Source organism: Macaca nemestrina, chromosome 3, assembly GCF_043159975.1.
Source record: "Macaca nemestrina isolate mMacNem1 chromosome 3, mMacNem.hap1, whole genome shotgun sequence".
NCBI classification, from domain to species: domain Eukaryota; kingdom Metazoa; phylum Chordata; class Mammalia; order Primates; family Cercopithecidae; genus Macaca; species Macaca nemestrina.
In genome coordinates, this window is record NC_092127.1 from 181,019,977 (window position 1) to 181,046,803 (window position 26,827).

General features: G+C 39.0%; 1 protein-coding gene across 10 annotated transcripts in view; it reads left to right on the top strand.

Annotated features, from left to right (window-relative positions):
- LOC105487894 (LIM domain binding 2) overlaps positions 1–26,827 on the top strand; it is a 394,665-nt gene that overhangs the window by 314,730 nt on the left and 53,108 nt on the right. For all 10 annotated transcript variants that reach the window (XM_011751540.3, XM_011751535.2, XM_011751530.3 and 7 more), the window contains exons 4-5: positions 17–139; positions 2,832–2,915. In XM_011751540.3, coding sequence (XP_011749842.2) covers positions 17–139; positions 2,832–2,915 — 207 coding nt within the window. The remainder of the gene's footprint in view (positions 1–16; positions 140–2,831; positions 2,916–26,827) is intronic.

A 26,827-nucleotide genomic window follows, 5' to 3' on the forward strand; every position in this document is an offset into this window, starting at 1 on the left:
TGTTTGTCACTTCTAGGTGTGTACAGAAGGCAGACTGATCTTGGAGTTCACCTTTGATGATCTCATGAGAATAAAAACATGGCACTTTACCATTAGACAATACCGAGAGTTAGTCCCGAGAAGCATCCTAGCCATGCATGTAAGTAATTTAATCTCTGTTTTGCTTTCTTTTTTTATCTTTTTTCCTCCTTCATTTCACTCAAGGGGAAAAACCCAGTCCTCTCTCTGTGAAAGAATTCCAGTAGTTGTCACGCTTTAGGTAATTAACTCTAAATATTGAGTTTTGTTCTCAACCATTTTAATCCACAGGCCCTTTTCTCCCCTTTTTCTTTCCAAGATTGGTACATTGTGTGACTATTTTTTTATATTTTATTATTTTGAACTCCAAATTGAGGTTACTTCAATAAACAGTTTGTACTTTTCTTAAATTCCATTCAGTCATTATCAATTACTGCTCTGCTTGGGCTAATAAACCTGTTACGTATAACTGGGGAATGAAATAAAACAAGAAGTTAGGAAAACAGTTTCCAGTTTTGATTAGAACCATCTGATGGGACATGGGACTCCTATATCTTCAGATTCGTGTCAGAAGTTGGTCCTCCCTGATCACGGTGCTAAATTTGAAGTGGAATATTTTGGCTTCTGTTGGTTTTGTTTGACCATAAATCACATCAAATTTACTGAGCACAAATTAGGTGCAAGGGTGGGTTCTATGCCAATCTAGAGATGTATTTTAAATGTAAGTAGGAACTAGTCACGTGCAATCTCTTAATAAGTCGTCAAAGGCATCAACTTAAATTTAAGTCTGTCCTCTATAATACATGATGCTTCCATGAAAATCTTTGGAGCAAAATCAGACTTCATAAGCCTAATTTTAAAGACCGTGAACAATCAAAAGAAAATAACGTAACAGTAACTACCATTTCCTGATTTTTTACTCTGCCAGGCCTTCAGCTAAACATTTTGTGTATCTCATGCTATTGAATTCTCACAGTCAGGCAGAGAGTTGAGCTAGTATTATTCCTATTTTAAAAGTGAGGAAACTGAGGTTCAGAGAATCAATAAGTTGCCCCATGTTTTTTAGCCCAGAAGTAGCAAAATCAAGATTTTGTCCGCGGTGGTTCTAACTTTGTCTCCCAGCTGTCCCATTCCTGGCTATTTCTCCACACATTAGTTGTCAGCCACCTCTTTCTGACTAGTTAATGCAAGCTCTGCCTTTCCCATTAGCCTTATTCTTTTTGTTGTGGCACCCCACTTTCCTGCTCCATGATTTCTGGCTGTTTATGCTCCAAGCCCTTGGTTTTTAAAGCTTAGTTTACATCCTCCACTCTCTTCGAGGAAGTCTGGAATATTCACTTCCAGTATTCTCAAAATAGACTAAAAGGCAGCAAAGGATAATAGTTGGGAACCTGGGCCCTGGATTGAGACCACATAGGGTTGGACCCTTGCTCTTGGATGAGTTTGGGCAAATGATGTGACATCTCTGTGCTTCTAGTCCCTCATCTATAAGATGGGTACAGTAATAAAGCATGTTTCAGATCATCAAATTAAGAGTTAATGACTGTAAAGCACTTAGAACAATGCCTGGCCTATAGAGTGTCCTCTACGAGTTTCGGCGATTGGCTGTCATCATCGTCATCGGTAGCCACAGCAGCAGGAACAAGATTTTTGCATTCCTTTATTATTAGCTTTCCTCTCTTCTGACTGAAATGTAAGTTCCTTGAGGTTGACCCTGACTACTTGATAGAACAAACTCTTCTTAGCACATCAGAGTGGTTTAAGAATATAGGCTCAATGTCAGGGAAGACCTCTTTTAGGAAATTGACATGAAACTGACATGCTCTGTTTTCTCCTGCATTTTTTATTTATCTACACAAATCCAATTGGTAGTATCACTATGAGAAAAGGTATGTACAGAAAAGAATAAGTCACATTAGTATAACCTAGTCTCACGAAGGCAGACGTGGAGACAAGGGGATGTTTACTTCCCTCTCCCTCTGTTTAGTGCCCATTTGCTTATATCAATTAAGGAAGAAGGAAAGGCAAACAGAAAGAAAGAACATCAACCAAGAGACTCATTTTAAAATGGATCCCAGAAAGAATTTTCATTTTCTTCTAGCCAAACAGAACATTTGGTGTGGCCCATGGTACTTTACATCCCTTCTCAAAATGTGGCTGACATTTTGGAAAATATGATACTTACTCTTACAGTCCTGCAGGATAAAAATTGTTGGGGATATCTATTTCCAGACTAGCTTAATGGGGAGGAGAGTTAGAATTCTCTGTCTCTCCATATATATACGTGTGTGTGTGTGCATGCGTGTGTATGCGTGCGTGTGTGTGTGTGTAGTTCGAGTCAGTGGCAAAGTTTTCCAATACAGCCCTCAACCCCAGGCTGTAATAACACCACCACTATCACAACAGGAAACAGAGACCAGTCCTGAAGCATGGATCTGCCCAGTCCAGGGGGACTGCCTTCTCTAAAGAGGGCGTTAGACCTGGAGCTCTCCTGGCAGAGTTCTGTGACTCAGGCTGGAGACCTGAGTGCCAAGGCCTCTCCAAGAGGAAGTAATGTCATTTCTCCCAAGGACTGAAAGCACATCTGAGCAGTTTGGTTTTTCCCCAGTCTTGCACAATTGATCTGAAAATGTCCTTGAGTGTTATATGCAAGTGTCTTCGAAATGTAAATTAAATTACCTCCAGCAGCCTGCCCTCCAAATAAAATCGACAATGTCGAGATTACATTTCCTTAGCAGCTGTAGCGCAGTCTGAGATTTTCTCAGGACCATCCTGTAGTGATAAAATACATGTGGGGTTTTTTCTCCATTTAGGCACAAGATCCTCAGGTCCTGGATCAGCTGTCCAAAAACATCACCAGGATGGGGCTAACGAACTTCACCCTCAACTACCTCAGGGTAAGATCAATCGAATGATTTTATGTTTTGGTGAGTTTGAAAAGTACTCCAGAGGTTTATATGCATCCTGACCCAAGAAGTTAAAATGAGGTACTGGTGATATAGCACAGTGTCTGTGTTCTGTACCAGATGTATGTGTGTGTGTGTGTTTTCAATGGAGGACGGGGTTTAATAAACAAAGCATCAAACCTGGAATTTGTCAGGGTTCAGTCCTATATCTATATGTCTCTTGGAATTAATTATTCAAAGGCTAGCAATGTCCCATTGTCGCAAAATGCTTTGTTGCTGCTTCCCTTGTTGTTGTCTCAAGTTCAAATGGGTTATTGGTGAGTTCACTGCCCCTATGCCTCCAGCCAGGCACTGGTCATCCCTTAGGAGAATCAATATACTGCCTCAAAGAGTCTCCTGAAGAAATCCAATCCCAGGCTGAAACACAGATATTTCTAAGGCTTCATAAGGACTCTCTGCACAACATGTAACAGATTTGGTGGTGGGTAAAAGAAGGAGATTCTTTCTCTCTGCAGCCTAGATGCCCCAGGGCCAAATCCAGGCCTGACAACAGCCAGAATCAGCTGTGCTCCCCACCTGCCCATCCTCATGCCCATGCCATTGCGGTGGCCCTGAAACACTGAAGAGCCCACTGGTCTCTGCTCAGAGGGAAACCAAAGTCAGCCCAGGAGTATGGGTGGATGGCAGGTGCTCCCAGCCAGGGTAGCTGGGGCTGTGTCCTCCCAAACCTCCAGTCTCCGCAGTCAGAATGGCTCTCTTGTGGGGCATCTGATATAATGCGGATGGGTGGCGAGGCTTGGGGCGTGATGGTCTATGAAGTTGTTCTCTCCACAATTCAGAAGGCTGCTCTGTACTGCTGGGCATATCGTCTTGTCAGGGACTAGGAGAGTTTTAGTTTAAAACAGGGAAGATGCTCTTCCTCCTGCAGATAAAGAAGTTCCACACTATGTGTCCTCAGCTGACCCCACATAGGAAGCTGAGACTTTGAAGTCTATCCTAGACTTGGTCACTCACCCTATAGCAAGATCTTGGACAGATTCTTAGTTACATCTTTTAGCTGCATTTAACACAGATTAATAAACACCAAATTTCCTTCCTTCTCCTCCCCACTCCTCTTATTGTCATCTGTCAATGGTTGACTTTCACCCTGTGGTCAAGGCCCACCAGGTCCCCACATCCTGTGGCCCACAAAGACTGAGGTCAGACCTGTGAAGGCACTACCCCTCTCCTGACAATGATAGCAAGGAAATCATGTATAGCTTTTGGCAATAGGGAGTAGTGTTTTGAGGCTACCACATGAACACAGTGATTGCTGCATGTCAGGTTCTTTGCTGTGTATCTTGTGACTGAAGTAGTCTCATAACGGACCCTGCACCCCATTACCATCCCTGTAGCAAAGTGAGGCACTGAGGGTTTCAGTAAGTGAAGTAAGTCTCCCAGCTTTACATGCAAGTGGCAGAACTGGGACTTGAACTCAGGCAGCCTGACCCTAGAATCCATGAGCTCCACCACAGAATGCTGCTCCCTTGCTAGTGAGCATGGGAGACTGATGATATTGATAGGAATTGGGTCATGTCTTTCCTGCCTTCGCTAGAGAGTCAGCATCTATCAGTGAGCCTTTGTTCACTTTGCCAAAAATAACATCAGCTCCTTGTAGGGTTTAGTTCCAGGATTGGGTCAGACAGTCCATGTAAAGGGTTTAGCACAGGGCCTGGGGACAGAAAGTGCCCCATTTGTGTTCATTCTCATCATGTATTGAGCACCTTCTGTGTGCCCATCATTGTTTGTTGTGCTGGAGCCACGCAGAGAAACACAGCACCCACTCTCTACTCTCACTCTGGGGATGTCTAATGCTACTTTGTTTCCTGACTTGCGAATCGTGGTTCAGTAGCTATTTACCTTCCCTGCCTTCATTCCATTCCTTTTCATTCACTCGTTATTCCTGGCAGTTTTCCAGTTGCTGGGTTTCATGGTGGAGCCATGGCCTCTGTCCTCAGTTGGTAGTCACAGGCTGGTGGGATGTGGTCAGCTGTGGTTCCAGTGAAGCGTTCTGAAATAGAGGGAGATGCAAAGCCAGAAATGGCCCAAGGAATGATCCTCAGGTCTTAAGGAGCAGCTCAGGATAGAAGTCATGCTTCCTAGTCACAATCCTTCAGGCTGACGTGGGCCACTTGACAGGTCATGGCTGAGCAGAATCTCAAACTCATTGCCCAAAAGCAGTGAACATGGGCTTCTGTGGTGGTTATCCATATGGAGTAGGTCACTGAGAATGACAGACAAAGGTCATTTCTTCCATTTAGTACTGGGATTTAAGATTCTTCTAGTAGCCTTATCATCTAATTTTTTTAAGACAGTGGAGCAATCACAAAATACATTCATTTATAAAGTTGCCTTAAGATCCGAAGCCTCCACATCCATCTGAGGAGGCTGGCTTTTGCCTCAAGCCCCAGAAGGTCATCTGAAGTATTGTGCAAATAAGGTAACAAGAAGCTTCAATGCCACTCCCAGTATCAGAAAAAGAGGTCAAATGGATATGTTGGTAAATATGAATCCAAAACCTACTATGCAGTTGAAGAACTTTAAAAACGGATGCATTCTGCTTTGGAAAGGATGGATAGAGATTTTAAAGGCTCCAGACATTGAAATTTCAATATGCAGTGTCTAACATAACAAAATTAAGCAGAGCAGAAAGTAGGCAATTACAGCCATCTAGTTTCGTCAAAACAAGTTCATTTATTCCGGTGAAATTCTAATCATTCTCACGGAGACCTGCAGTCAGGAAATACACAGAGCTGATCGAATGCAGCTCTCACCCTTGGAGGGAGGAGCAGGTGAGACCCTGAGGATGACCGAGCTGTGGACATTGTGAATGCAGATGATGGGACTGAACACAGACACTCGCCAGCAGCACTCTGGAAGGGACACTGGTGACCTTGTACTTTTGAAGTGACAACAAGAACAGCTGTTGCCATTTGATTTGGGTTGTCAAATCACCTGCTGTTCCCTCTTGTTGTTCCCTCCTGTTGCATCCCAGCATGACAAGGTTAGAGGTGCCCTGAGCTAAGAGGTGCAACGATGGCTGACTCAGTGGTCCCCGTGGAGCTACGACGGGAAGTGGCTGAGTCTGCGGAGATGGCGCTCTGTCACAGTGCGGTCTCACTTCCTCTACAGGATGCCTCTGGGACCTCTGGAGGGGGCTGGGACTTGCCGACTGAGTGTCCCTGCAGTAGTTATCCAAGCCAGAGCTGGGAAGGGACCTGCAGGATGGGGAAGTCATTATTTTGTGGCTGTTGGGTATTCCGATACCAGGTGGTGGGTTTCACGAAGCATGTCCTCGGTGTACTGGGGCATGGGGAGGTGGCGCCTTTCAGTAAGCAGTACGCTCTAGTGCTAGAACTTGAGCACTAGAATGGGAGAAGCAAGCCAGGAACTCGGAAATGTGTCCTTTGCCTCGTTTGCTGGGAAGCAGAAGTCCTGTTGTCCGCCTGGCATTTTACAAAGAGATCCAATTCAGCAACCATGAGAAGGCAGTGCAGTTTAGTGATCATTGGTTCATCCAGGTCAATGAGACCTGGCTGTGGAGCCTTGTCAGCTACCACCAGATCCTGTTTGCCCATTTATTCATTGTTCATTTCACAAGCATTTCTAACACACTTTCTTTGTGCCAGGTCTCTGCCCTCAAGGAGATCACTGCCTAGAATGTAAGAAAGAAAAACAAATACACTCTTGGAGAGAAATTGTTCCCAGGTGCAGTGAGAAACATAGTACTAGCTAACACTTCTGGGGCACTTACTGTGTGCCAGGCATTGCTGCTATGTGCCTTGCAGGGAGTTTCTTTCTTTCTTTCTTTCTTTCTTTCTTTCTTTCTTTCTTTCTTTCTTTCTTTCTTTCTTGCTTTCTTGCTTTCTTGCTTTCTTGCTTTCTTGCTTTCTTGCTTTCTTGCTTGCTTGCTTGCTTGCTTGCTTGCTTTCTCTTTCTTGCTTTCTCTCTCTCTCTCTCTCTCTCTCTTTTCTTTCTCTCTTTCTTTGTCTTTATTTTTTCTTTAAATACTCACAGCATCCATATGGGGTAGGAGCTATTTTTAGTCCTATTTTACAGGGGAGAAAACTGAGGCACAGAGAAGTAACTTCCCAAGGTCACAGAACTGGTAAGTGGCAGATCAGGGATCTGGACCCATGATCTGATTCTAAGCACAAAGGACAGAGAGGTTGTTAGAAGGTAGGAGAGGAAGGCTGCAAAGTCTTCATAGAGGAGATGGCCCTTGGATTGATTCTAAAAGATGAGTAGGTGATCATCAGGCAGACAAGGCAGAGGACAGTCCAAACACAGGGCCCACTGTGAAAGGAGTCAGAGAAGGGTGGAGAGTGTTAGTGGCTTGGGGAGCTCTAGGAAGTTTCACATAGTTAAAATATAAGTTTCAAGTTTGTTTTAGGTACCAACACAGGTAGGTGTTTTGAGCCAAAACCATATACCCTGGCTGAGTGGTGTAATTCAAGAGATTTTGTTTTTCCAGTAACAGCATGGTCAAGATAAGCACCCTCTCACTGTGACATGGGCTTGGGAGTAAGTTAAACAGTATGTATCTGAGAACATCATCTTCTTACTAGCTGTGTGACCCTGGGCAAGTTTCTTGACCTCTCTGAGCCTTCATTTTTTCATCTGTGAAATGAGCTACAGCATCTCTCTCGCTAGGTTCTAGTAGGATAAATGCACGCACAGCTTTCATTACTCATTCACCAAAGTACCTTTGTAAACGCTTCTGGTCTTCTTTTCTGGGTAGAGCGCATCAGAATCTTTTATTGAATTCCCCTGTATGCAGAGCTCATCAGAAGGACTCTGTGGGTCAACACACACAAGAGTTGATCCTTCTTCCTTAATTCTTGCCTTTCATCAGAATGCAAGTTTCTTCTAACTCAGTTTGAAATTGCCATCATTTCAAATTTCTAATATGAAATTCTTATATTTGAATGTTTACTGTATGCAATAACCATGTTTTCTTTAAGTAGCTTTAAATAATAAGATTTTAAAATTGAAGAAGTAATTGATGTCTATTTTGTCTTCAACAATATAAAGAAAAGAGGGGTGGACAATGCGGAAATCATATCCTTAAACATTTAAAGGAAGCCGCCACAAACTTCTCGGCTGGCATTGAGTGAAATGTGCCACTTTCATGTTGATTTATCTCCTGTAACAATAGAGTGGGCATTCCTTGCATTCACTGAACAGAATGCAAGAAACAGTAGGAATAGCATTGGTTTATACAGTTGTCTACATCTCTGATGATTTGGGGTAGTCTGCTTTTGTTCATAAATTTCACATCAATTAGCTAACCAAGAGTTTGGTGGCATCTACTTACTATATTAAGCACAAAAGGGATGGGGTGGAATGTTTACAAGAATGCCTAAGGCACATTCTCTTTTTTAAGGAGTTTAAGATACTGTTACAAGTAAGTCTGCTTCCAGTTCATACTGTCAATCTCATCTGGGGACTTCAGGTCATTCCAGAATTTTTATTGTCTCTTAATTTTCCTGAGGATACCATGGTCCTCTTCGTCTCAGTAGGGGGCTTAAATTTGACTTGTTTACATTTTTCAGTGTATTAATCAATTGCTCTGCTTCACTACACCTTCTTCCATTTGTATGCAAAGCCCTCCATGATTCTGTCTCTGCTGCCTCCCAGCCTCATTCCATGCCCCTTCCCCAGCTTGTACTCCATCCTAGACCACACGAACCACCTACAGTTGATCCAAATTGGTCATGCTCTCTTGCCTCCATGCCTTTGCACAGCATGACTCACTGCCACTGCCTTGAGGTGCTACCCTTCTCTCACCATCCGATTTTCCCAAGCGAAATCCTTCTCATCCTTCAGGATTTCTTCATCTATCAACTCCTGTGAGAACATCTCTCTGACTCTCAGCTGGGGTAGGAGCCTCTCCCCAGTGCTCTGGGAGTTCTGTGCACATAGCCTCGGGATTAACTCTTGGCAGGTCCCATATAAGAATTGTCTCCCCACTCGTTTGTCTCCTGAACTAGACTCTGAGCAATGTGAAGACACATAAGTACCCAGTAGTATCTCTTGAATGTGTGCTTGGCAGATGGATGATTTGGTAAATGGAAGGCAAGATTTCAAATGATGACATGATAAAAACTACACAAAGAAAACTCAGTTGAATTCATTTGCCCTACAGCATCTAGAAAAAAAATGTTGATTCATTTCAAAAATCACTACCTAGAACTTCACCATGAAATCTGAGCAGCAAAAGAGTTGAATGCATTGAGAAAATAAAAGGCAACATGGTATGAGGCCCTCACGTCTCTCTAGGGTGCAGATTCCCATACTCAGAGATCCCAATGTTAAATGTGTATTGGAATATTATTTCTTCTACTTGCTCTAAATCAGTATTTAATCCTTACTCTAAATGTCATTATGGTATTTTCATTATATTGGAAATGCATTCTTTTAAGTATTGAAAACAAATGTTTTGATGAATGATTATCTTTTTCTATTTCCTTTGGCCACATTTTCTTAAAGCTAGGTTACAAATGCTTCTTTTGTTTTTTGTTAAATTTTAAAAATTTTCAGGGTACATAGTAGGTGTATATATTTATTAGTTACATGAGGTATTTTGATACATGCATGTAATGCATCATAATTGCATCAGGGTAAATACAGTATCCATCGCCTCAAGCCTTTATCCTTTATGTTTCAAACAATCCAAATATATTCTTTTAATTATCTTAAAATGAACAATTAAATTATTTTTTACTATAGTCACCCTGTTATGCTAGATTTTAAAAATTCTTTCTAACTCTGTTTGTGTACCAATTAACCATCCTCCTTTTCCCACTCCCTGACCCTTCCCAATCTGTGGTGACCATCCCTACTCTCTATCTCCAGTTCATTTGTTTTAATTTTTAGCTCCCACAGATAAATGAGAGCATGCAATATATGTCTTTCTGTGCCTGGCTTATTTCACTTAATATAACGACCTTCAGTTCAATCCATTATGTTGTAAATGACAGAATCTCATCTTTTTTATGGCTGAATAGTACTCCATTGTGTATATGTGCCACATTTTCTTTATTTATTTGTCTGTTGACAGACACTTAAGTTACTTCAAAATCTTGGCTATTGTTAATAGTGCTGCAATAAACATAGGAGTGCAGCTGTCTCTTTAACATACTGATTTCCTTTCTTTGGGGTATATAGGAATGGAGTTGGATTGCTGGATCATACTATATTTAGTTTTTTGAAGAACCTCCAAAGTATTCTCCATAGTGGTTGTACTAATTTACATTCCTATCAATAGTGTGCAAAAGTTCCCTTTCTCCACATCCTCACCAGCATTTGTTATTGCCTGTCTTTTGGCTAAAAGCCATTTTGACTGGGATGAGATGATATTTCATTATAGTTTTGATTTACATTTCTGTGATGATCAGCGATGTTGAGTACCTTTTCATATATCTGTTTGCCATTTGTATGTCTCCTTTTGTGAAATATCTATTAAGAGCTTTTGCCTATTTTTAATCAGATTATCAGATCTTTTCCTATGAAGTTTTTTGAGCTTCTTGTGTATTATGGTTATTAATTCCTTGTCAAATGGGTAGCTTGCAACTATTTTCTCCCACTCTGTGGATTGTCTCTTCACTTTGTTGATTGTTTCCTTTGCTGTGCAAAAGCTTTTTAACTTGATGTGATCCCATTTGTCAATTTTTGGGGTGCCTGTGGGGTAATGCTCAAGAAGTCTTTGTTCAGTCCAAAGTCGTGGAGAGTTTCCCCAATGTTTTCTTTTAGTAGTTTCATAGTTTGAGGGCTTAGATTTAAATTTGTAATCCATTTTTATTTGATTTTTGTATATGGTGAGAAATAGGGGTCTAATTTTATTCTTTTGCATATGGATATCCAATTTTCCCAGCACTATTTATTGGATAGGCTGTCCTTTCCTGAATGTATGTTCTTGGAACTTTTTTTGAAAATGAGTTTACTGTAGACTATGGATTTATTTATATGTTCTCTAATGTGTTCCACTGGTTTATGTGTCTGTTTTTATGCCGGTACCATGCTGTTTTATTTACTATAGCTCTGTAGTATAAGTCAGACAATGTGATTCTTCCTGTTTTCCTCCTTTTGTTCAGGATAACTTTGGCTATTCTGGGTGTTTTGTGGTTCCATATACATTTTAGGATTGTTTTCTGTATTTTTGTGAAGAATGTCATTGGTATTTTGATAGGGATTACATTAAATCTGTAGACTGCTTTGAGTAGTGTGGACATTGTGTCAATATTGATTGTTTCAGTCACTGAAAATGGAATATCTTTCCATTTTTGTATATCCTCTTCAATTTTTTTCATCAATACTTTGTAGTTTTCATTTTAGAGATCTTTCACTTACTTGGTTAAGTTAATTCCTAGGTATTTTATTAAATTTGTAGCTATTGTAATTGGAATCACTTTCTTGGTTTCCTTTTCAGATTGTTCACTGTTGGCATAGAAAAATGTGACTGACTTTTACATTGAGTTTGTACTGTGCAACTTTACTGAATTTGTTTATCAGTTCTAATAGTGTTTTGGTGGAGTCTTTAAGTTTTTCCAAATTTAAGATGTTATTGACTAACAATGAAAATTTGACTTTTTTCTTTCCAGTTTGGATGCCCCTTATTTCTTTCTCTTGTTTGATTACTCTAGCTAGGACTTCCCGTACTATATTGAATAGCAGTGATAATAGTGGGCATCCTTGTCATGTTCCATATCTTAAAGAAAAGACTAAAACTTTTCCCCATTCAGTATGATACCAGCTGTAGGTCTGTCATGTATGGGTTTTATTATGTGGAAGCATCTATACCCAGTTTTTTAGGGTTTTTCGTTATGAAGAGATGCTGAGTTTTATCAAATGCTTTTTCAGTATCAGTTGAAGTGATCACATGGCTTTCATCCTTCATTCTGTTGATATGATGTATCACATTGATTGATTTGCATATGTTGACCATTCTTGCAACCCTGAGATAAATACCACTTGGTCATGATAAATGATCTTTTTAATGTGTTGTTGAGTTTGGTTTGATAGTATTTTATTGAGGATTTTTGCATCAATATTTATCAGTGATATTGGCCTGTAGTTTTCTCTTTTTATGATGTGTCTTTATCTGGTTTTGGGATCAGGGTAATACTGGCCTCTGAGAATGAGTTTGAAAGTAGTCCCTCCTCCTCTATTTGTTGGAATAGTTTCAGTAGGATTGGTATTGCAAAATTCAGCAGTGAAGCCACCAGCTTCTGGGCTTTTCTTTGCTGAAAGCCATTTCATTACAGCTTTGATCTTGTTACTCATCGTTGATGTGTTCAGGTTTTGGATTTCTTCATGTTTCAACCTTGGTAGGTTGTCTATGTCTAGGAATTTGTCCATTTCTTCTAGATTTTCCAATTTATTGGCATATACTTGCTCATAGTAGCTATTAATGATCTTTTGAATTTCTGCAGTATTCATTGTAATGTCTCCTTTTTCAACTATGATTTTATTTATTTGGTTCTTCTCTCTCTCTTTTTTTAAAAATCTGGCTTAAGGTTTGTCTACTTTAACTTTTCAAAAAACCAACCTTCGTTTCACTGATCTTTTGCATTGTTTTCTTCATTTTAAGTTCACTGATTCCTGCTCTGATCTTTATTATTTCTTCCAGTAATTTTGGATTTGGGTTGCTCTTGTTTTTCTAGTACTTTAAGATGCATTGTTAGGTTGTTTATTTGAAATTGTTCTTCTTCATTGATGTAGGCACTTTCAGTTATAAACTTCCCTCTTAGTACTGCTTTTGCTGTATCCATAGGTTTTGTATGTTATGTTTCTGTTATCATTTGTTTTTAAAAATGTTTCTGGCTCACACCTGTAATCTCAGCACTTTAGGAGGCTGAAGCAGGTGTATCATGGGATCAGGAGTTTGAGACCAGTCTGGCCAACATGGTGAAACCCCGTCTCTACTTAAAAAAATAGAAAATGTAGCTGGACATGATGGCATGTGCCTATAATCCCAGCTACTCGGGAGGCTGAGGCAGAGAATTGCTTGAACCCAGGAGGCAGAAGTTGCAGTGAGCCAAGATTGTGCCACTGCACTCCAGCCTGGGCAACAGTGCGAGACTCCATCTCAAAAAAAAAAAAAAGTTTCAATTTCCTTGTTAATTCCCTCATTGATCCACTGGTCATTCAGGGGCATATTGTCTCATTCTCATGTATTTGTATAGTTTCCAAATTCCTCTTGTGATTGATTTCCAGTTTTTTTCCATTGTGGTCAGAAAAGATACTTCATATTATTTCAATTTTTTGAATGTTTTAATACTTGTTTTGTGACCTACCGTATGGCTGATCCTTGAGAATCATCCATGTGCTGAGGAAAAGAATGTGCATTCTGCAGCCTTTGGATGGAATGGTCTGTAAATATCTATTAGGTCCATTTGGTCTCTAGTGCAGATTAAGTTCGATGTTTCTTTACTGACTTTCTGTCTGGAAGACTGGTCCAATGCTGAAAGTGGGGTGTTATTTTTTTAAGCATTATGTTTTGTGTGACTTTAAAACATCTTAACCTGTATCTCAGCCAAAAGATATTTTCTTTGTGTGTTCTCTTACTCTTTATCCATTCAGATGCATAATTTCTGCACAAATGCAATCAGGTTACATACAAATTTTTAATGTTATTTAGTAAACACTTGCATGTTTCTACATAGTCATCATTAACCATAAAATAGCTACAAATATGCCTGTGTGGTGCTATGATGTGTTTAATCATTTCTCTAATGTTAGGCAAGGAAGTCATGTTCAAATTGTTGGTGTCATTAATACCGCTCCCCTAAACACCTTTGTCATGTCCTGCTCCTAACAGTGTTTTCTGCAATTACAAGGCTGAATGGCAGAGGCCATGTGGGAAGACAAATAAATGTGTTTTGGAGTCAGCAAAATGTAGGTTCAAATCCTAATGCTTCCCCTTACTACCGACATAATCTTGAACAAGTTTCCTAAGCTCCCTGAATCCAATTTTTTTTCACCTGAAACTTGGAAAGAATAATATGTCTCACAAGGTTGGCATGAAGATTAGATGGACCACAGTTTGAAAGAGCCTGGCAAACAGAAGAAGCATAATAAATGCCAGTCTCCTCCTGTACTTTCTGAGTGCAGCACATCAGGACTCAAATTGTACTGCTGCCATTTATTTTTTACATTATATTGATCAAGCGACTTAATTTCTCAGCACCCCAGTTTTCTCATGTGTGAATAATTATGTCCATTCTGAATCACAGTAACTACAGGTGAGGGTGAAAATAATAATGCATGTGACAAGCACTTCCTAAACTGTGAATTACTACTCCAGGAAGCCAAGTCCATACATTGGTTGTGGCTTTGAATTCTATGCTGAGATTCTGATGCTGCAGGCAAGATCAGAAAGAAGAGAAGGAGTGACTGATTGATGATGTCTGCCAAGAAGTGTGTGGCCTGAGGGAGCTGGAGCATGTAGCTGTATTTGGAACCTCTCCCCAGTACAAGTGTTATCACAAATGTATAATCATTATCATTGGGATATTTTTGATATTATCTATAGGCTATTTGATGTTGTTATTGTTAATAAGTCTAAATCTTCAAATAAGCAGTATCATCAACTGAGTGTGAAAGCATTTAGGTTTCACAGTAGTGGCTTTTGATCCTGTACCTTTAATTTCCCAAGCGAATGAAGATTTTTGTTGTTGTTATTGTTATACTTTAAAGAACATTGGTCCCTGCATGTAGCCTCTGCTGATAGCAACAGGAGCATAGTCCAGTGCCTAAAAGAATTGGGCAATTAGCTTTGGAAAATGACCTCCATCAGAATGACATAAAGTGGCCTGCAGCAGAATGAGTGTGGCTGAAGTCAGCATTTGGAATCTGGCCGAGGTTTTTTGTTTCTTATTTTTGTGAGGTTTTGACTCCCAGCCAGGATATTTCCCTCGGTTACATGACAGGAGAAGGGGTTACAATTCAACCCTCTTTTCCACCTAAATGCCAGGCCAAGCCTGAGGATGAAACAGGAATCCCTGCTCAGAGATTGAGATGACCCTTAGTTACTGGTGGTCACAGTAGGCTGGAATCCAGGTATACCATTCACCATTCATGCCTTCTGACAGAGCCGCAAGATACCCTCATTAAGCCCTGACGTTGTGAGGAGGCAGAAGCTACACCAGAAAATCTCCTATGCCTCACTCAATGCCCAGCATATTATAAATCCTCAAAAGACTTAAGCATAAAAGGTGCTATTCAAAGTGTGGCCCATGGGTCACTGCAGGCTTGCAAACTGTCTGGTACCAATCTGTCATGAGTTCAGAAAATGAGAATAAGAACTGTAAGACTACTATAACTATTTGGCATTGTCAGGTAGACTGATAGTGCAGGACCAGTGGACTCATCTCATTGACTGGGAGTGCATGACTCATCTCATTGACTGAGATATAGACCAATTCAAGGGTTATCGAGCTCATATGTCAAGAGGCCACTAGTCAAAGGCTGGAGGAGCACGTGTTACAGGCAGTTTGGAAAGGACCGGCATTGAGCTCAGTAACATGAGTCTGATTCAGAAACCAGCTCCACCGTCCCCAAGGACCCACCAGAATAACAATATTCATAATACCATTAGTTCCCTCTCTATATATATTAGGAACTATATGCTCCTAATGAAATGATAAGTATCATTATCCCCATTTTACACATACACATCCATCAATGCCTAAGGCCACAAAGCCGATCCCACAGCAATGTTTTCCTGGGCTCAGGCCTGGCTTGTTCTCAGAACCTGCTACACCACTCCACTGTGGTGTTGAGAACTGGAACCTTGGCGTGGGTCCATAAAGGAGAGACAGTGCTTTAGAGAAGGTGAGGGATTCAGCCTCTGAAACAAAGCTGTCAGATCTCATTCTGATTCTCCCTTCCTCCTCCTTCACCTTCTCCTCCTCCTCTCCTTCTTTTCTTCTCCGCCTCCTCTTTCTTGGAGAAAGGCCCCATCTGAGAGGAGGCAGAGAAAGCCCTTTGGAGCCATGGGAATGCTGCACACAGAGAATGATTAAAACTTGGAACACCCGAAGGGCACTTTTAATTGCATTTGGAGATAGAAAAGTAGTACATATGACTACATGATAAGGGAATTAAAGCAGTTAACTCTTAAAGAAGTGAATAACCGTAAGTTACAGACATGTCAGGGTCTAGAAAACAGTGATTTCTGAAGTCAGGCCAAAGAAAATTACTATCAGCACATTAAAAAATATATATATATATACACACACACACACATATATACACACACACAAAATAACAAATACATATATATACACACACACACACACACACATACACACAAAATAACAAAACAGTATTTCAGCAGAGCAATTCTAACTGAAAACAATTTCAGAGCCACAGATGCCACCAAAATTTTTGGACTTAAGTGTACAAATAGGGCCTGGATTAAAGACAGTAATTTCCCAGTGTCAAGCACTAGAGAAAGAGAAAGAAATTGTTGTTTAACAAGACACTGAAAGTCAAGATAGATGGTAAGGTGGGAAATTGGCAGTCAGTCTAAGGGAAAGCTGAGGGATTTGCAAGTTAAGTGCAAGATGGAGCTCAGATCCGTTGCTCCTGGGAAACAGCCTTCCCAATTGTCTAGAATGGTTAAAAAACAAAAACAAAAACCAGTATATCAGGAAAATCGGGAGAGCGAAGCATGGAGGGAGTTGTTTGAATTTATTTTTGATTTAAGGCATAGTCAGGGAAGTAGCTTGAAATCTGAAAAGGAGCCGGCGGGCTTCACTGCTTAGTGAACTCAGTCAACACCCTTCTCTGTGTCTGGTCTCTGATCACTCTTCCACTTTGCCCAGGCAACATCTCGCTAAATACAGAAAACTCAAGTTCTTCAAAGACAGCAACTGTTACTATAGATTCTATGGCCTCATCGTCTGTCCCTAGCAGAGTTTGAGGCACACTATAGGTAGTAATAAACAAATATGTGAAAGAGAAGAAGGCATATGAACCTAATGTCGCTGGTCTTGATCTACATAATGAATTTGGGAACAGCTATAAGTGTTTACCATAATTAAGAGAAAATAAATACAATTTAAAGCATCCACCACACACCTCTGAAAGGAGAAGAAAGGGCAGTGAACTAGTATCATGGAGTCCTACCATGGGCAAGGCACAAAGTTGGCTTTATTTAATCCTAAATAGACATTTGAGAGGGAGGTGTTAATGGTCTAGTTTTACGGAACAAGAAACTGAGGCTCAGAAAGGTCCTGGGACTCATCTAACTTCATGCAGAGGGTAAACCGCCAGGCTGGGATTACATCCCATGTTGACCTAGTGCCCTCCTCACTATCACGCTGCAGAAATGTTACATCCTAAGAGATCTGGATCGAAGACCTGGATTGAAGTCATTTCTACTGAGATGACCAGGATTCTTTGCCAAATTGCCCACAGATGCAATGGATCGAGAACACCAAAAACTACTCAGAGCTTAAGCATAATGGGATCAAAAACCCTCCTGGACTCATTCCATGATACCTCCCATCCCTGTTGATCTGAGACTTCAAAATCCCAGGTTTCAAGGCCACCCTTTATCACCCAAGCTCTTATCCCTATGCTAGTGTCAGGACATATATTTTAAAAACGTAGATCAAGCTGTGTCACTCCTCGAAGGAGAACCTTAAAACCATTCATTTGCTTAAAATCGTCTGGTGACAGCCCACTGCACTCCAAATAAAACCCAAAATACTTAGCTTGGTCTGCAAGACCTTACAGGATCTAGCCTCTCCAACTTCATCTCCTTGAAGCTCCAGGGCCCCCTGCCCCCAACTTCTGGCCTGATTTTTGCTTTTCCAACATACCAAGTGTCTTATCTTGCCAGGGACTTCGTACTTGCTGCATCAGGACCCTTAAATAGCTGTAGAGCCTTGGGCAGTTGCCTACCATTTCTGTGCCTCAATCTCCTCACCAATAAAACAGGGATAATAGTAGTCCCTTATCTCAATGAGTAGTTGAGAGGGTTCAATAAAATAGTACCAGAAAAGTATTCAGGATAAAGCTGGCACATAGTAAGTGTACAATAAATATTTGCTATTTTATAATTATCATCATCATTATCATCATCCTGGCACCTGGAATACTCTAACCAAATTTTTTTATGACCAGCTCCCTGTTATTCAGATTGCAAGAAGTCTTTCCTGATTACCTTATCTGAGGCAACCTTTCTACCTTAGTTATTTTCTTTCACACCTCATCATTTGTTTTGTTTTTTGTAGTATTTTTTCATCAGTTGAATTATCTTACATAATCATCAGTTTACCCTTCTATTGTTTCTCTGCCTCCTGTGGCTACCACTGAGATGTAAACTTTCTGAAAGCAGGCATTGTGTGTCTCTTTTTCCCCAATGCCTAAAACAAGGCCCTGATATGCAGTGAATAGAGGGTCAATCATTTTAATTCTGCTCAACTTGAGATGTGCTCCTTGAAAAGTCAGAGTGTTAAAAAGCAAACACTTTGTGTTACCTTGGAATACTTGAGAGCACTTCTGCGAAGGCTACTAACTGTCCTTGACATCTTAGAGTGAATGCCTGCAGCACTCTTTCTCCAAAGACCTGATGTTCTTATTTGCAATTCATAAACAGCCCTGTATGTGAGGGTAGGTGTGGGGTGTCATTAACTTTATTTGATAAGCGTTCCTTATCTGTAAAATAAGAGAGCTAAACATGGCTTCTAAGCCCTTTTCCAACTTAAGCATTCTAAAAAGAAAGAATACAGAATAGAAATATTAACAACTACCACATATTAAATAATAAATACCATGCTACAAATGAGGAAACTGACACCAAGCAACTGGATGGAGGGAGGGATGGATGGATGGATGGATGGATGGATGGATGGATGGATGGAGGCTGACCCAGGTTTATCTGCCTACTGGTATAAGATGGTTTGGGGTGGTCTTTTCTTGGTATTCCATTTGAAGGACTCATTCACTTCCATTCAGCCCACAAACACTTACTAAGCATCTGCTGTACGTCTGGGTCTACTCTGGTCCCCCTATTTGATACTACTCATGTCTGTGCTCCTAAGAATCTCACACATTTTGCTCTGATCTCCTTAAAACTTTTTCTTGGCCAATCATAGCATAAGACTCAAAGTCTACTCAAGAAGGCCCCTAATTCTCTCTTCTCTTCAAGGCTAATTTCTAAACTTTGTGAAAGAAGGTAGGGATGCAGCAACCTCTTTTCCGTTCAATCATGCCATGGATCGCTATGGAAACTTTTGACTTAAGAGCAGAAGTCAACTCTAGAGAAATGACAATGTGGATTTTATTTTTTGAAACTATTTGTAGCCTTAGGAATTGAAGAAGTTGTTTTTCATCCTTCCTTTTTTCAACTTTCACCTTGGATTCTGTCTGTGCTTTACCTAAAGAAAAAAATATATGGCCACCTACCAAATTCTTGAACCATTTTACCATGAGTAGAAACCTTAAGTAGAAAAACAGAGGTCTGCATGATGTTGATTAACATTGATTAGCAGAATTTACACATATATACAAAATGGCCAGTTACATGTAACTTCATAAGTTTTGGAATTCTTGGTATCTCACTAACAGAAGGCAGGAAAGATAAGACCTTGCTTTGGAGAGACTGTGAAATTTCTCCGACTGTTGAAGAGGGGTCAGGCCTTGACAGTGGGTCTTGTCCTTTGTCAATTACTTCAACATTAATTCTACAGTTCACCCTTGAGCAACATCAGTTTGAACTGCGAGGGTCCACCTATATGTGGATTTTTAAAAACTACAGGCTGTTTAAAAATACAGTAATCACAGGATGGGAAAGTCATGTATATGAAGGGCCAATTTTTCTTATCTGCAGGTTCTGCAGGGTAGGCTGTGAGTATGCACAGATTTGGGTATTCATGGGGGTCCTGGAACCAATCTCCTGAGTATGCTGAGGGATGAGTGCATTGCATCTGCTAGCTCTGGCTTGCAATTAAGAACAGGAACAGTTACTCTTCTGTAAAATCGGTTTCGGGATGGGTTAGTGGGCTAACACCCACCTGCACAGGTTAAAGAATAAATGACGCCACTTACATTGAAATGCTTTGTAAGCTGTAAGTTTCTCTTGCAAAAACAGACATCCCTCACCTACCTTCAATGTCCATTCTCTTTCTATCCTATTTCAGGAATCAATGAGTTTTCAATAATATTTCAGATAAATCCTTTGTACTCCCATTTAAGCCACTCAGTATCCAAAACTAAGGAACAAAATTGATTTATACAGCCCAGTACACCCATTATTTTAACTAATTCTCTGATTCCTTACTCTCTAAATCTAGAAGTAGGTTTGGATGGTGAGAGATAATTGAACTAACAGCCACCATTATTGTCACCATCACCTTACAGTCTAATTTACACAGACAAAAATAATATTGGATTGAATTATATGAAACTGCTATTTTTTTCAGGTCAAAAGTTGTTAAATATTGACTATTTGATATGGTTCACTCTAATATTTAAGGGACAGAGGTCCTCTGTCCAAAATAGGCCATCACTTGGTTCTATGATTTTCCATTTCTCACCGTCATTTTCCAATTCCTAATCAGTATTGTAATACTGAATATAACAGCCATTTATGGCCAGATGACTCTGTGCCAAACACTGCAAGCCATTTAACCAACCCTCACTATCTCATTTTGTTAAAAAAAAAAAAAAGTATTTGTACTATAATCTATCCATATAGCACAAAATTCAAAGTGTGTAAAAATACTTAAAATGTAAACTTTTTACGCCTATCACCCAATCACTCAGCTCCCCTCTCTAAAGAGAGGCAGTTAACATTGCCAGTTTCTTGCATTTTCTTCCAGAGATATTCTATGAATATACAAGCATATATTGTTTTAAACACACACACACACACACGCATGCACACACGCACGCGCACACACACACTGTATGTCTGCAGTGTTAAGTGTTAAGCAGTGGCATTCTTTATAAAAGCAATAGAAATATATCCCAGAGAAGGTTATCACTCTAAAGATATACCCTAATTCATTCTGCCTGTATTTTATTGATGGATATTTAGGTTGCTTCTAATATTTTTCTACTATTCACAATGATGTACAAATATCTTTTCATATTTGATTTTGCATAGGAGCAGCTAAAAAACTAAATATGTAGGAGAAATTTCTAGAAGTAGAATTGCCAGATGAAAAGATATATACATTGTAATTTTGATAGATATTTTCAAGTTATTCAACTTAGCGGTTGTACCAAGTTTCAGTTACACCAGCAGCATATGAAAATGACGATTTTCCCACTTTTCAAGAACTAGAAGTTATTAAATTTAAATTTTTTCACTATTAACAGTGAAAAATAGCATCTCATTTTCATTTTAATATGTATGTCTATTATTATAAGAGATATTTATTATCTTCTCATATACTTAAGAGCTGCTTTATTTTCTTTCTAGTGAATTGTTTGTTCGTATACTGAATCCATTTTTTAATTGGGTTGTTTTTCCTTACAGATATGTAGGATGTTATATTTTAAAGAAGCAACTTTGCTGTGATGTACTAAAATTACATTACAAGTTCATAAGGTCTTTTTTTTAACTTTAGATTTGCTTTCCATTGAATATTTTTGTTTTTGTTTGTGTGAGATGATGTGGTGTTTTCCCTATGTCATCCGGTTTATGTTTTGTAATTAGTAACAGCCCTCTGAGCTAATAATAATAATGATATATTCTTCGATGTTCTCTAATGCCACCTTTAAAATGGGGTGATTTTTTCTTTATGTTTAAATAATTGATCCACCTGAAATTTTAGGGGTTACAAAGTGAGAGGAAACTGTTTAGTTCCTCAGTTGCCCAAACACTATTCATTGACTGATATGTCTTTTTCTCACTGATTTGAAATATTATTTTTAGCATATTTCTAAATTACCTTAAGTATTCGAGCCCATTTCTGTATTCCAATTCCTGTTCTCTATTCTTTGTATTTTTTGGCTTTGAGTTCTTGATCCAGTATAACACTTTTTAAATTATTGTTGCTTTATAATATATGTTAGCATCTGTTAGAATTTGTATAACCTCCTCATTCTTCTTTTCAGGATTTGTAAATCTTTGTGGCTTTTTTTTTTCATTTGAACTTTGGAATTAGATTATCTAATTTGAAAATAAATTAGTTGGTATTTATTGAAATCCGGTTGAATTTACAAATTTATGTTGGGAAAATTGCTATTATGATGATGTTTGGTCTTTTCTGTTCAAAATCTTGGATAGTTTCTCCAATGAACTCCTTTTTGAGATCTTTCTTGTGTCTCTTGGTAACATTTTGAGAGTTTCTTGTGTGTGTGTATGTATAAATACATATATGTGTGGTCATATGCATATATTTAGACATATATATGTATATATTTTCCATTTCTTAATAACTTTTATGATCACAAATTGGGTCTTTTCTTCCATTTTGTAGTTTAATTGATTTGGTTTGTACTTATGAAAGTTATTGACTTCTATACATTAATTTTATTCCCAGGCACCTTATAAAATATTCTTAATATTTATATTTTCTTTAGTTTACCTTCTTGGATTTTCTAGCTAAAGTTTTGTATCATTTGCAAATAATAATGATTTTAGCAAGTCTTTTAACATTTTTATATCTTATTTCTTTCTTTTGTCTAATTATATTGGCTTGTACCATCAGAAAAAATGTTAAATAATAGTGAGGATAATTAACATCCGTATCTTGTGTCTGACTTTAATGGGAATGCTTCTAGATTTTTTCATTAAGCAAGGTGATTATCTATGATTTGAGATAGACATAGTTCTCATGTTAAGGTAATATCTATTCTTATTCTATTAAGAGCTATTTAATGTAAAAAAGTGGATGTTGGATTTTATCAAATGTATTTCTGATGTCCAAGGAGATGGTGTTACTCTTTTTTATTATTATGCATAAGTATATTAATAAGAACAATTGATGCTTATTTGGTGCAATTGATGCTCAAGGCAGTATTTTAATTTCTTTACATGCATCAACTCATTTAATCTTTGCCCAACTTAGAACTAGGTATCATTACTGTTCTCACTCCAAAGTTAAGAAAACCCACATGCATAGGTTATGTAACTTGGGCAAGACCAGAGAGCCAGTAAGTGGCAGGTCTGAGCTTTGAATTCGTGCTGATTGTCTTGTCTGTAAAACTAATTTCATCATGATAGATTTCTTGTTAATAAATCATTATTTCATTTCCAGAAGAAAATCCACTTATTCAATATATATCCTCCTTTTGATGGGCCACATTAATTACTGCTGATGATATTTATTAAAATTTCTTGTAATTGTAAAAGAGAATAGGATTCAAAAGAGAAATTCAGTTGATATTCCCTCTTATATGATGTCATTGTCAGTGTTGAGTGTTATTAATATCCTAGCCTCATGACCATTTGGGTAATATTCTTTTTATTCTTTCTCCAAAGCAATTTGGATGACATTGAAGTTATTTCACTTTTAAAGGCTGTGCAGAATTCTCCTATGAGACTTACATGGCCCTAATTCCCCTGTGAAACTATCTGGGCCTAGGGCTTTTTTTGTGGAGAGTTTCTTTCTGGTAATTTTTTTTTTATTTGAAGACCCTGCCTTTAATATATTTTAACATACACAGTGAATAAATAATAAATAAAATTTATAATATTATAAAGCTTACCTAAAGCAATGGAAGCTGTTGAAAGAAAGATCCCTTAGAAAAGTGAATGCATTTGAAAGATTTTAGGAAAGAAAAATTAGTGCACTTTGATGACTAAATTGAATAAGGACACCTCACAAGAGATGGGGGTGACAATGATGCCTCCTGCATTTTAGCTTGTAGAGCCGGCTGGATGCTGTCCCCCTTCACTGAGTAGGGACAGGAAGAATATTTCAGTTGGCTTTTGCATGGGTGGTTAAGTGGAAGGAGGCATTGAGCTGGGTTTGTTTGTTATTTTTTATTTTTTTCCAAGATGGAATCTCACTCTGTCACCCAGGCTGGAGTGCAGTGATGAGATATTGGCTCACTGCAACCTCCACCTCCCAGGTTCAAGTGATTCTCCTGCCTCAGCCTCCTGGGGACTGAGGCTGGGACTATAGGGATGAGCCACAGCGCCTGGCCTGTTTATTTTTTTATGTGTTGGACTTCAGGGCATTTGAGACACTGAGGGCTATCAAAAAGGCAGTTAGATATAAGCTATGAGTCTTTTGAGTATCTGGTAATTAAAATCTTGAAGACCATTAAGAAGGGGGAAGCCCCAAAAGAGAGGAGAATGAGGGAAGGGAAGAGAGCCTGGGACCCAGCCATAACCCTGCAAGGGTGTTAACTAACATTCAGCCTTGGACAATCACTGTAATTGAGTATTTGTTCTATTTTACTACCCATTGAGAATCTTTGATGTCAGGGCTTCTATGGAGTCTGATCTGGAGATCTGTGGAATAATCTTTGGATCCTCTAAAAGAACAGCCATGAATTGGGGACTACAGGGCCTCCATGTGTGTCCATGATCAGGTCCACCATAGTGTGATTGCCTTCCAGTCTTTCTGCTGTGCTGGTTTAGAATATCTGATGAGATGGTTTTGAATATTTTTGATAATACTGTGGTTTGTAATTTGGTCCATGAACTCAAAGAGACTCTTGAAACATGACATGGAGGTTTTTAATACAAAAAATAAAATAAAATAAAATCACAGATAGAAACGAGATCCTGGAATCCTGAAGGATATCTGTCTTCTTATAAAAATGCTGCAAATTCTTCATGAAAGGAAAGTATGTCCACAGTTTTAATATGACTCTCTGGAATGATCTCTTGATATGATAATATTAACACATAGAGTTACCATTTAAAAATTTACTTGAAAAAAGATTAACTTAGGTTTTCTGACCATAGAGTTTTCTAGAAAATTTTAGAATCTGCCTCCCCCAAATTTGAACCTAAGTAATGTTCTTATGTTATTTCTTCCCTTCTTAAAAATGTATGATGGACTGATTTCATTATGCACAACTACGAACTGGTAACAAGATTGACTCATTTAAATAAAAGTAGTTAAAACCATGTTTTCTGTTGCTATATTTATTTATATGGAGTCAATTCAAATTTTAACTGCATAGGTTCACTTAGGTTTTCTCTTATTAGAGGTCTCTCACCCCTCTTTAAACCATTACTTTATTAATTTCCCAGTGGCTTCGGGCAATTTCTATCTGCAACAATGACTATGTGAATAAACAGTCTTTATTGTTCGTGGTTTTAAGATGGAGCAAAAAACCTTTGACATACTTAATATGCTGATTATTAGATGAAGTCCAAGGAATAGTCATTAGCTTTGATAATGCACAAAGCAGTCTACTACTGAGTGCCCACTATATTCCAAAGCCCGGGGGTTCTAAAAAGGAAGATGTATTGCTTGCTGTCACCAAGCTTATCAATAATAACTGAATAACTGAGTACTTACTATGTGCCAGGCATTCATTCATTCTCATATCAACTGTTTAAAGGATGCCTACTGGATGCCAGACTTGGGTGCTAGGTGCTAGAAATATGAACATAAGCAAAAACAAATACATTCCTACTCTTATATGCTTATGGTTGGGTGAAGGGGCATTTACGAAGTGATATCACAAAAATATGTGTATAATTTCAAATTTAGAATAAAGGAACATAATAAGTCTATGAGTGAATATAACAAAGGAAATTTGCCTCCAGTCTGGGAGAATTCTCTGAAGACTTCTCTGAGAAGGTAATGGTTGGACTGTTTTAAGGATGAGTTCGTTTTAGCTAGAGGAGAAACAGGGGAAGAACATTATACTCCTCTGCCATGCTAGAGAATCAATCCTGACTCAGGAATCAATCCCGACAGAGGTTCCATTGCAGAAAGAAGAAGGAGAAGGGCCATGGCTGGATCATGGGGTGATAGGGAGAGTGACACGAGATTGAATTGGACAGGGGTGAGTGACAGCAGAAGTGGTGGCAGATGACACAGAGCCTGTATTCCATGTTTCCGAACAATTTGACAATAAAGGAGGAGACATAATCCAAACACCTGTTTATGCATCAGTTGAGGCAGTGAGAGCAGATATGTCTGTCATGTGTGCTCAGAGAGGAGAGCCTCCACTTTAGAGGATCAGAGAAAGCTTCCAGGCAGAGGAAAGGAACATTTAAGCAGGTTTTTGACAGTGAATAGAAGCTTCACATTCAAGAAAGGAGAGAAAGGAACAAGCCAGGGCAACAGAATGTGCAAAGGCTTAGAAAGATCAAGGAAGACGGTGTATTCCGAAGGCACGACATACTTCATGTGATTAGCATGTATGTAGTATGTGCATGCAAGCACATACATGTTTGTTGGTGTATGTATGTGCATCTATGTGTGTGTACACACACGTGCAGGATGGTTGAGGTAAAAATTCCTGAAAGACCCATTTAGAAAATTCAGGTTGAGGCATTCGCAAGGCAGTATGATCTGCCATGCTAAGGAATTTCCCACAGTAACAAAGTTTTTTAAATAGATGTGACACCTCTTATAAACTTGTATTTTTGGTTTAGAACAATGTTTCTCTTTACTGAACATCAGAATCACTTGGGGAGCTTTTAAAACTCCTGCTATTCAGACCACATTCCAGATCAATTGAATCAGAATCTCTGTGAGGGAATCCAGACATCAGTATTTTTTTTTTCTAGGTGTCTTACCCATATTAACTATAAAACAAAACAAAACAAAACAAACAAACAAAAAACCTCCGTATTTTCAGAGCAGTTTTAGGTTCACAGCAAAATTGTGCAGGAGGTACAGAGATTTCTCATATAGCACTGGCTGCATCACATGATCACATGCATGGCCTGTCTCCCTATCAGCATCCCCAACCAGTGTGGC